Here is a 12,732-nt window from a genome sequence, read left to right on the forward strand (position 1 = left end):
ATCAAACTCTCATGTCAGCTGCATAAGTGGATTCTAATAACCCAAGGAACTTTCAAAACAACAACTTGGCCAGGGAGAAGGCATAACCCTCTAGGTGGCCTGCCCAACCCCTTCAGGGTGGGGAATGAAAATTTTTCAGTCACTCAGTCAAACAACAACAGAAGTGAATTATCAAGAATTCAATCATGAATCTACATACCTCATGGTGCAGGAAAGTCCAGAACTTGGGTGAAGAATTTCACCGGGTAGAACTCTTCTCTCTCCAGAAGTTGAAATGTGACTCAAATGAGAGTTCGGTATTGCCAGGTTATATAGGGAAGTTGGCGTGGGGGGAGAGAGAGTGTAAAATAACAACACACTCACTGAACCAGCAGACAGCTGATCGAACACCCGAGAACTTTTGAGACTAGAAGATAACGTCAGCAGGAAGCTGTTGTTCAGTTGAAACGCTGGCGATGAGTAATGCAGTTCAAATGTCGATGTCAAGAATGATGAAAAATGATGCGGAGACATTCTAAGGTAGTTGGCAGATGCAAGGTAAGTACATAGCATTATGCCTTGTCCTTGTCTCGTTGTACTGTATATTGTTCCCTCTTCCGATGCTGACCCCTCATCGTGTTTATCCTATTATGTGTTCCTATTCATTCTTTCTATATGTGACTTGATTTGTGACTTATTAATTTCTTTCTTTTACTTCTATTTTTTAAGCTATCTCTTGAAGTGATTTAAACTAATTGTGTGGATCGCATGGCAATCGCTAACTTTTTATTTTACAAACTCTACTAATGATTGTATTTTGTAAAACAAATGCATGATTTGATATTCTTTGGGTTAGGTTAGACAAAAAGACTGTACAGTTTTTCAGAAATGTGGTCTTGCTACTCAGGTCATATAGCAGATGTGCAGGGCACTTGTAACTTCACACATATAGTCCCAAGAGTGAATTTAATAACAAAATGTAATCTTTGCAGGTTGTTGGCCACAAAGAAGGAATGACTGTTATGGAGCAGGCTGAACCATTGGTGCTTTTAATAGGGCTTCCAACTATTCCCATTATGCTGATACTTGGCAAAATGGTGCATTGGGAGGATACTCTCCTTAACTTTCTCAGAAGACATTCCTACAAAGTGCCTCTTTTGAGGCATATTCTACCTGCATCGTAAGTCTCTTACTTTAATATGTGGCATTTGGTCCCCCCCCCTCCCGAGTTTTGCTCGGTATCAAACAGTTGATCTGTTTTTTTAACTATTGCACCTATAATATGTGTATACCTGAAACTCTTTATTGAATATTAACATAGCATAATTACCCGATTGTAAGCCGACCTTTTAAAACCTTTCCTTGGTTCAAAAAATGCCCCTTGACTTAGAATTGGTGTCATTAACACACGTGGTAAAATAGACAACACCCTTTACGACACAATAGGATAAATTCCGATAAATAATGCAAGAAGTAAGTCCTTGTCATCATGTAGACTTGGGTCCAGTTTCATTAACAACATTTTAAGATTCTTGTGTTTCTTCAGACATTTTCCTGAGAAATGTTAGCTATATATCTTGTTAACTTCCACAGGAGTTATGAACAGTTTAAATTTAGAAGGCAGTGGCAGAACCTAACATTTCTTGAGTGTGGTCTGATGTGTTATTGTTTTAATACAGCCAAATAGAGCTGTAAAATATGGTGTGTGGAATCAGCATAAACACTCAGCTTGTCTAAACATTAGAATTGCAATCCCCAGCTTGAACAGGAAGCAGTCTTTTACACTAAATATTACTAAATATTGTACTGTCGTTCACAGAACGTGACCAGACCTACGCCCTGATTTGGATGTTAGGATCATTAATCACTTCAACATTAATAGAAAAAGGTATCCCTACTGATTGCAGCACATTTCAGCTCTGTTGCCTCTAGGGTTTTGGATTCTCAATGCTCAGTCATGAGCAAAATGATTAGAGAGAGACTATCTATTGCTCCTAAAACACCAGCAAAACAGCATGTTTAATAAAGTCATGGATAATCTTTTTATCTTTTTCTATCAAAGAAAATACTGACTAATCTTCTCATAGAGGCTATCGCTGCAGAAACTTTGCTAACAATTCTGCTAACTGAAGCCTTTGAAATTCTGGCATAGTCTCCAATCATTACATGAAAAATTGTGGGCTATGTGTTTAAAAAGTGCTTGATCTCGAATGTGCTTGACGGCACAAAAGACAATGCTTTGTATGATGACAGTGACAAAGAAATAAGTGACTTCTGATGGCGATGACTGACTAAACAATTAAATGGCAGGAAATTTATTCTTTATGCTCTTTTTTAATGTTAAATTTTAGTTTCTTATGTCCTGGGAGTTGACTTACAATCGGTGTCGGCTTGTAATCGAATAAGTATGATAGTTCTTTCCATTCAACAATTCACTTAATCAATACTGCTGTCAAGTTCTGAACTGCTCTCCTGTGGATTGGTTGTAGCAGCTGCACATACTGAACCAGATTCCTCATTCCATCCAGGGCATGAAAAGAGACAAGCTTCTCTTCGTAATCTTTCAACATCCTCTGACACAGCGACATTCACCATTGGAGAGACTATCCAGCCACAGCTTGCCTTCAGTTCTGTACAGCTAATACCCTGCTTTGTCGCCATTTCACGTACTTTAAAATTGTAGCATTTCGTGTGGAACACCATATCCTAATGTTCTCCCTAGAATCTTTTTAATGGGTGCACTGCTCTGCCGTTTTTACAGACTGCCCAGCTAACATGTGCTAGTTGCATAATATTAATACATATTTGAGTCATTGTGTGCTCCAAATTAAAACACGAACACTGTAAAACCGCAAGGAAAAATGCATGGAGTGTTCTATTCCGCATGATGTCACAAATCTTTATGGCAATCCACAACAACTGAGTGGTAAGTCCCGGTGTTACATGATTATGAATGAGCAGTAGAATTCTTAGAAGTTCGAAGTACTCTGTTATGTCTTGTTCTTGATAATAAGATTAAAATAGTTCAATTTTGTCGTTAATGTTTACCTGTCTGATATTATTGTTAGTGCCTTGAGAGATATAAATTGAATTTTTATCATATTAATTTTTTACGTAGTATTTCCCACCTGGCTACTAATTCCTGCCACCTGGCTGATGAAAATTTCTGGAGAGATTGCTGATATCCATTATTTCATAAACATTCCACATTCTGAAGCTCTTCATTTTTAACCTCAGAAAACTTCCCAATTTTCAGTCCCTGGAACGCTTTCCTAAATTCTTGGCCTACGGCACAATTACTATGTTTCTCTACAAATTGAATCATTGGAATTTTAACACTTGCTGTATAACTTGAACGCTTCTTCCTAACCTACCTATAAGCGAAGTCATACAGGAAGGCATAATACGGTATCGTAATACACTGGGCTCAAATTTGTGCCTTATGTCTGTACTGGTATAATGAAATTGCAGCCAGTTAAACAGTGTCACATTCCCTGCAGCTCATTAGGCCAGGGAATACCCTAGGATCTTGAATCACCTACCTGCCTTTCACCAGATAAGGGGAGAGAGTTTCTGCAGCTAAGATAAAGGGAGGATTACAGGAGACAGTTCGACCTTGTTGTATTTATGTCAGAAATTAGGATGTGCAATATGTGCAGGTAAATGCGGTGTTCTTTTGCTTTCAGAGTCTCTTTTATTTTCTTTATTCTTTGTTGTGTTCTAGCCTCTCCACACAATTTCTTCGTATTACATTTTACCTTCATCATGTCTTTTGCTGCCTTATACCTTTCTTGATGTTCTATCTTTCAGCACTGCCAACAGCTGTGCATTTAACATTTTTCCATTTCTCTTTAGCATTTCAAATGTCTACCCTGGGCAGTTAAGCTCTTCCTATACCTGTATATGTTTTGTATTCTACTTCCTTTTTATCCTGTAATTGTACAATCGTATCTACTTACAACTTGTTTTATAAACTGTTCTGTGATAACCACTATCTCAGATCTTACTGTAGCACCCATAAGTTCTTTACGATTTGCCTCTTCTGCCAGTAGTTACCTGCGAGACAAAATTCTGACTCCTCGGTGTCTCCGAAAACCGTAAACATAGTGGGATGTTAAAAACCAGTAATATTATTCTGTCAGTAGTTAGTGGTTCTCTTTCCCAATCCGTATCTGATGATCTCCTGATTGCCTTTCTTCCTAGTCAGGCTGAGTGGCTCAGACGGTTGAGGTGCTGGCCCTATGACCCCAACTTGGCAGGTTCGATCCTGGCTCAGCCCGATGGTATTCGAAGGTGCTCAAATACGTCAGCCTTTTGTCAGTAGATTTACTGGCACGTAAAAAAAGACTCCTGCGAGACTAAATTCTGGCACCTTGGCGTCTCCGAAAATTGTAAAAGTAGTTAGTGGGCTGTAAAAATTAATAATATTCTTTCTTCCTAAACTATGTATTCCGTATAATCAGCCAATTCTTTGGCTAAAAGCAGTTTGCACATCCCCTCTCAATTCTTACTGCGATATTCAAGGGTCTCAGGAATTATTATTCTTCCTTTCTATCTTTTGACATAAATGTAGAGTTGGGGGTCATTCCAAAAATTTGTGTAACAAAATAGTGTCATGTAACAAAATGTGTGACAGAAGTGTATAAAGTGTGGATGGATGGCCAGACATTGTAACCTAACAGCCGTAAAGGTTATGCCTTATGGCTGGCGGTCATCTGAAATTATCAGCCGTTGACGGATGGCCACGACCGAGAGGCATGAAAGACATATTATGATCATTTTCCCATAGGGAAACTTTACACTTGTGTTTTATCTCCCAGTGTTATTACTTCCTCATATACTTCTCCACTTCTTCCTGAAATTGTTGCAGTTCTTTATTTTCAGTTTGTGGACTGCCAGCACCACCACCATGATTTTCATGGTCTTACCTTTCTGCATATGACTTGACCCTTGATATTACAGTTAGCAATAAATGTTAGTGATTGTTTGCAGTATTTTGATTAGATTATCTTCAGGAATTTTTCGACCACACCTTGAAAGATGTTTACTCTCAGGCAACACAGTCAGCGACATTTAATGGTTATTTTAGCCTTTGTTATGTACATGTTTTAGAAAGAAGTAATATTTGGATTGCGAAAAATGTAAAAATCATAAACAAGACTAATATTTGGAAGCCTGGAAGAAATGTTATTAATTGCAAATATCTCCATTGTTGTTTTTCATGTGGTAAAATCATATTAAACTTAAAAGAGCAAACATCACGTTTTTAACTACTTTTATTTCATACAATTTTTCAATACAGCTAATTGTAACAGAGATATTTAACAGTTCCTGTTTTGAGTCCTCCCTCAATAATGCTACACCATTGTATGCTATTCAAATTGTATATTGCCTATTGCACAACCCACCTATCACTCGGCTTAAATACAGAATTTCAAGAAATTCTTCGTTAAGCTCTTTTCCCCGTGATTCCCTAACAAACAAACAAACAAACAAACAAACAAACAAACAAACAATCTTACAAACATTGAACTGAACCTGTTTTTACTTCTATATATCTAATTCCAAATTCTTATTCATTTTTTTATTTTTTTTCCAGTGCAATGGAAGAGAGGCGTAGCAGTACCTTAGAGTTCCCTCCAATGGCTGATCCAGTATCAGCAACTCGAGTGCTCTGTGGAGCACTGCTACTACCAACTGTAGCTACATTATTTGGCAAACTGTTCTTTGACTCAGTTCAGTCAAATTTGCACAGAGCTCTGCTGGTTAGTATTTCAAATATTAGCATACAAAATAAAATAGAAAAAAAATCCTCTCTCTTCTCGAATTGCAGCCAATCTCATTTTTAGAAGTACGGGAATTCTTGTCCTCTTTTTCTTAATTCTAAATTGATGTTGGGCACTTGAACAAGGCAGCTATAAAAGATGTCTGAGTTTTCATAGAAAGAAATCTAGTTTAAAAATATTCATGTGAGAAATGAGAAGTTTTCAAATATTGCTACATTTATTTGGGAAACTCTTCTCTCACTCAGTTTAGTCGTAGTTATGCAGAGCTAATAATAGTAATGTTATTGGTTTTATGTCCCACTGACTACATTTTTATGGTTTTAGGAGACATTTTATGCAGAGATTTGCTGGTTAGCATTTCGCTCATTAGTGTGAACATAATTTTTGTGTGTTCCACTGGAAGAAATCCCTGATATACTAGGCGAGTTGGCCATGCGGTTTGGGACATGCAGCTGTGAGCTTGCATCCGGGAGATAGTGGGTTGAAACCGCACTGTTAGCAGCCCTGAAGATGGTTTTCCGTGGTTCCCATTTTCACACTAGGTAAATGCTGGGGCTGTACCTTAAGGCCATCGGTCGCTTACTTCCCATTTCTAGGCCTTCCCTATCCCATCGTCGCCATACGACCTATCTGTGTCAGTGTGATGTAAAGTAAAATATAAAGAAAATAAAAAATCCTGATAATGTGCAGTGTTCGAGAACCTGTGGTTTAGGTTTTACATTAAACTGTAGATGTGGTTAATAATCATTAAATTAAGGCTCTCTTCAGTTAAGGTTCACCTTAAATATCTTTCAGGGCTGATGACCTTCGATGTTAGGCCCCTTTAAACAACAAGCATCATCATCATCATCATCAAACATCTTTCACTCTGTTAAAGGTATAGAAAATCAGTTTTCCAATTACAGTAGTGGTAATAAAAGGCTCATTGGTAATACATAATGTGCGGTGGTTTACCAAAGTGTCAGTAACTGCCCTTTCAGATTGAACTACAGTTGAAACTGGTTAAGACATTCCTCTCTAGTGTGTTTCCCTGGTTATTATGTCATTATTCCAAAGTCCCAGTCCATGTCCTATTAAATACATGCTAAAGAAACCTGGATAGCATGTTTGTCACTCTTTAGTACATTCGTAACTCCTACCATAAGAAATTAAATTAGCGTTTTCGGCCTTGTTGCGTGCACGATGTGCCATCGATGATTAGTCTGGTTAAGGATTTGGTAGAGAACTTAATTTTTTATGGCCCTAGTTTATTGGCCTACACCTGCAGGGAGCGTCAGTCTCAAGCTAGTCTCTGTTGTGGGCATGTGTTTATTTGGAGTGCGCAACAGGAGCTTGTGTGATGTGTTGGTTCTCAATTTTATGTTTGTAAATGAAATGTGTAACAATGTACACAAATTAGGCCTACTGTACTTACGCATAGTGGTTTGCAGGACATTCAGTTATGGAGAAGAAGAAAGCTAGACAGTTTACAAGCGATGAAAAATTAAAGTTTATTGAGAAATCGGATGCTAGTCCACACATGAAACGCGTGCAAATCGCCCAGATGTTGGACATTCGTATGATATCTTTAAACATACAGTAGAAGTCAGCTATAGCGAGTACGGCATGTAACGAGAACTCTGTTATAGCAACAATTTATCAATCAATCAGTCAATACTGATCTGCATTTAGGGCAGTCGCCCAGGTGGCAGATTCCCTATCTGTTGCTTTCCTAGCCTTTACCGAAATGATTTCAAAGAAATTGGAAATTTATTGAACATCTCCCTTGGTAAGTTATTCCAATCCCTAACTCCCCTTCCTATAAATGAATATTTGCCCCAGTTTGTCCTCTTAAATTCCAACTTTATCTTCATATTGTGATCTTTCCTACTTTTATAGACGCCATTCAAACCTATTCGTCTACTAATGTCATTCCACGCCATCTCTCCGCTGACAGCTCGGAACATACCACTTAGTCGAGCAGCTCTTCTTCTTTCTCTCAATTCTTCCCAACCCAAACATTGCAACATTTTTGTAACGCTACTCTTTTGTCGGAAATCACTCAGAACAAATCGAGCTGCTTTTCTTTGGATTTTTTCCAGTTCTTGAATCAGGTAATCCTGGTGAGGGTCCCATACACTGGAACCATACTCTAGTTGGGGTCTTACCAGAGACTTATATGCACTCTCCTTTACATCCTTACTACAACCCCTAAACACCCTCATAACCATGTGCAGAGATCGGTACCCTTTATTTACAATCCCATTTATGTGATTACCCCAGTGAAGATCTTTCCTTATGTTAACACCTAGATACTTACAATGATCCCCAAAAGGAACTTTCACCCCATCAACGCAGTAATTAAAACTGAGAGGACTTTTCCTATTTGTGAAACTCACAACCTGACTTTTAGCCCCGTTTATCAACATACCATTGCCTGCTGTCCATCTCACAATATTTTCGAGGTCACGTTGCAGTTGCTCACAATCTTGTAACTTACTTATCATTCTATAGAGAATAACATCATCCGCAAAAAGCCTTACCTCCGATTCCACTCCTTTACTCATATCATTTATATATATAAGAAAACATAAAGGTCCGATAACACTGCCCTGAGGAACTCCCCTCTCAACTATTACAGGGTCAGACAAAGCTTCACCTACTCTAACTCTCTGAGATCTATTTTCTAGAAATATAGCAACCCATTCAGTCACTCTTTTGTCTAGTCCAATTGCACTCATTTTTGCCAGTAGTCTCCCATGATCCACCCTATCAAATGCTTTAGACAGGTCAATCGCGATACAGTCCATTTGACCTCCAGAATCCAAGATATCTGCTATATCTTGCTGGAATCCTACAAGTTGAGCTTCAGTGGAATAACCTTTCCTAAAACCGAATTGCCTTCTATCGAACCAGTTATTAATTTCACAAACATGTCTAATATAATCAGAAAGAATGCCTTCCCAAAGCTGGCATACAATGCATGTCAAACTTACTGGCCTGTAATTTTCAGCTTTATGTCTATCACCCTTTCCTTTATACACAGGGGCTACTATAGCAACTCTCCATTCATCTGGTATAGCTCCTTCTGCCAAACAATAATCAAATAAGTACTGCAGATATGGTACTATATCCCAACCCATTGTCTTTAGTATATCCCCAGAAATCTGATCAATTCCAGCCGCTTTTCTAGTTTTCAACTTTTGTATCTTATTGTAAATGTCATTGTTATCATATGTAAATTTTATTACTTCTTTGGCCTTAGTCTCTTCCTCTATCTCGACATTATCCTTGTAACCAACAATCTTTACATACTGCTGACTGAATACTTCTGCCTTTTGAAGATCATTACATACACACTCCCCTTGTTCATTAATTATTCCTGGAATGTCCTTCTTGGAACCTGTTTCTGCCTTAAAATACCTATACATACCCTTCCATTTTTCACTAAAATTTGTATGACTGCCAATTATGCTTGCCATCATGTTATCCTTAGCTGCCTTCTTTGCTAGATTCAATTTTCTAGTAAGTTCCTTCAATTTCTCCTTACTTCCACAGCCATTTCTAACTCTATTTCTTTCCAGTCTGCACCTCCTTCTTAGTCTCTTTATTTCTCTATTATAATAAGGTGGGTCTTTACCATTCCTTATCACCCTTAAAGGTACAAACCTGTTTTCGCATTCCTCAACAATTTCTTTAAACCCATCCCAGAGTCTGTTTACATTTTTATTTACCGTTTTCCACCGATCATAGTTACTTTTTAGAAACTGCCTCATACCTGCTTTATCAGCCATATGGTACTGCCTAACAGTCCTACTTTTAAGACCTTCCTTTCTATCACATTTATTTTTAACTACCACAAAAACAGCTTCATGATCACTAATACCATCTATTACTTCAGTTTCCCTATAGAACTCATCTGGTTTTATCAGCACCACATCCAGGATATTTTTCCCTCTGGTTGGTTCCATCACTTTCTGAATCAGCTGTCCTTCCCATATTAACTTATTTGCCATTTGTTGGTCATGCTTCCTGTCGTTCGCATTTCCTTCCCAATTGACATCTGGCAAATTCAGATCTCCCGCTACAATCACATTTCTTTCCATGTCGTTTCCCACATAGCTGACTATCCTATCAAATAATTCCGAATCCACATCAGTGCTACCCTTTCCCGATCTGTACACTCCAAATATATCAAGTTGCCTATTATCTTTAGAAATGAGCCTTACACCTAGAATTTCATGTGTCTCATCTTTAACTTTTTCGTAGCTTACAAATTCTTCTTTCACCAGAATGAAAACTCCCCCTCCCACCTTTCCTATCCTATCTCTACGATACACACTCCAGTGCCGTGAGAAAATTTCTGCATCCATTATATCATTTCTTAGCCATGATTCAACTCCTATTACAATATCTGGTGTGTATATATCTATTAAATTACTTAATTCTATTCCTTTCTTTACAATACTTCTACAGTTCAACACTAACAATTTTATGTCATCCCTACTTGATTTCCAGTTCCCTGTTCCCTTATCACCGCTCCCTAGGCCATCCCGTTTCCCTGAATGAACCTCCCTATTACCCTTCCAAACAAATTTCCTAACTTATACGTACCACTGCGGTTTAAATGAAGGCCATCCGAGCGCAGATCCCTATCTCCTACCCACCCATTAGGATCTAGAAATTTCACTCCCAGTTTCCCACATACCCACTCCATAGTCTCATTTAAATCCCCCATCACCCTCCAGTCAATATCCCTCCTACACATTATTCCACTAATAACAATCTCCGCTTTCTTAAACTTCACCCGTGCTGCATTTACCAGATCCCACACATCTCCAACTATGTTGGTACTTATATCAGCTTGCCTTACGTTGTTGGTACCAACGTGAAACACTACCAACTTCTCCTTCCCCTCCTCCCTCTCTTCTACTTTCCTAAACATCTGCCTCAACCTAATTCCTGGATAACATTCTACCCTGGTTCCCTTTCCTCCACACACTTTCCCCACGTGTCTAACGATGGAATCCCCCATGACCAGAGCCTCAACCCTACCCACCTCATTTGATCCCCTCCCCTCCTGGTCAGCCCTATCTTTCCTGATAACTGCAGAAGCTACTTCCTCCTCCCTTTTCTCCTTCCCATGACCCTGTTCCACCTGTCTTTTCCTATCCTCTACTCTATATTTCCCTTTCCTACCTCTTCCCTTCCTCCTACTTCCACGCATCTCAGCAACAGTTCCCCGTCCCTCATCTTCCCTCTGTTGTTCTACCTGGAGTGACTCGTACCGATTTCGCACAGACACCTGTCCTGAATTCTGATCCTGAATAGAGCCCTTGGCCTGCAATCTCCTTCCCCTTAGAACATTAGACCACCTGTCTTCTACAACTCCTCCCTTTCCTTCCCCTCCCTCTTGTACACCTACTGTAACCTGTACATTGTTTGAGGGAGTCCTATCTTCCTTCCTGTCTTCTGTGAGAATCCTAATTATCTCCCTCAAACTTTCCAACTCCTCCCTCATACCCCTCAATGCCTCACCACACCCACAATAAGTACACTCACGCTCCTTAGCCATTCTTTACGGGGGGAAAATTTTAAATTAAAAAATAAAATAACTTAACTTGGTGGTTATATATTAATATAATAATATTGTGCTTGCAAAAACCTTGTTCCAAATTAAAAATTAAAAATGTAAAAATGAAAGAAAAACTGATCAGCTCCTCAAAACTGAAAGAAGAATTACATAACCCAGCATTTTCAAACTTTATTTTTTTTTTGCAGCAAGAGGTGTGATAGGTGATCTTAAACTAATTTGGGTTTGCTGAACACAAATCCGTTGTCTGTTTCTACATATCATGTCACGTTTATTTCTGTCTCTTCAAAATTCCTATATTAAACTGTGTATCGTCCTTCGGTTACAGTGAGAACCCTATCACTGACGCATCTGTTATTACGAGCAATTAAATGCGCTCGTTTTTTCTCGTTCCCAATATTTATGAACCCCAGTGATTATATTCCATGCGATCGATTACCTTTGGTATCGTTTCCTCGCTATGTCCACTAGCGATTTCTTTCGTCGACATTCGAAGACGATGTCGGAGTCGATTAATAATACCTGTCGACTGCTGTTCCGTAAAGAAAATTCGAAATGAAAGACATATTTTCGTAATAAATGCGTAAATAACGTATCCGATAACGGTTGTTAACTCGTTAAAAGTAAAGGCTGACTAAATACTGCTTTATTTTAAGTCTAAACACTGCAATTAAGTAAGAATGGGATACACCTCGAGATATGGCAGAGTGCATAATTGATTTCAGAGGTTAGGTTATATTTTCTTGCGTCTGGTTAAATTACAGAAAAGCTATTATGAAAATTTATGGCACCGAGCTCGATAGCTGCAGTCGCTTAAGTGCGGTCAGTATCCAGTATTCGGGAGATAGTAGGTTCGAACTCCACTGTCGGCAGCCCTGAAGATGGTTTTCCGTGGTTTCCCATTTTCACACCAGGCAAATGCTGGGGCTGTACCTTAATTAAGGCCACGGCCGCTTCCTTCTCACTCCTAGCCCCTTCCTATCCCATCGTTGCCATAAGACCTATCTGTGTCGGTGCGACGTAAAGCAACTTGCAAAAAAAAAAAAATTATGGCAAGAAGGTTATCATTTCTCTATTGGCGCTTGAAGTGTGTTTTCATCATATGTATAGTACGGTTAAGTTAGGATAGGTGACGCTGTTTGTATAAGAAAACTGAAACGTTTGCCACTAAATGCCATTGATCATCTTTGGTACGGTATAAGGTTTGTTCCAACAAGAACGGAATAGTTTGCAAACTGTCTGATGCATGCGCAGTAAGGAAAGAGCGTTCCAACAAACTTCAAACTCGAATGCGGACTCGGAGTCGGTTGTTCCAACAGACTGTGGACCGTTCATGAACCAGTTTGCGGACTGGTAAAGCAGTTCGTGTTCCAGAACAAGAACTGTTCATCAGTC

General features: G+C 38.9%; 1 protein-coding gene across 2 annotated transcripts in view; it reads left to right on the plus strand.

Annotated features, from left to right (window-relative positions):
- LOC136877606 (E3 ubiquitin-protein ligase MARCHF5) overlaps positions 1–12,732 on the plus strand; it is a 128,965-nt gene that overhangs the window by 91,552 nt on the left and 24,681 nt on the right. For both annotated transcript variants that reach the window (XM_067151770.2, XM_067151771.2), the window contains exons 6-7: positions 972–1,159; positions 5,579–5,744. In XM_067151770.2, the coding sequence (XP_067007871.1) occupies positions 972–1,159; positions 5,579–5,744 (354 nt within the window). The remainder of the gene's footprint in view (positions 1–971; positions 1,160–5,578; positions 5,745–12,732) is intronic.

This window comes from Anabrus simplex, chromosome 7 (assembly GCF_040414725.1).
Source record: "Anabrus simplex isolate iqAnaSimp1 chromosome 7, ASM4041472v1, whole genome shotgun sequence".
Taxonomy (NCBI): domain Eukaryota; kingdom Metazoa; phylum Arthropoda; class Insecta; order Orthoptera; family Tettigoniidae; genus Anabrus; species Anabrus simplex.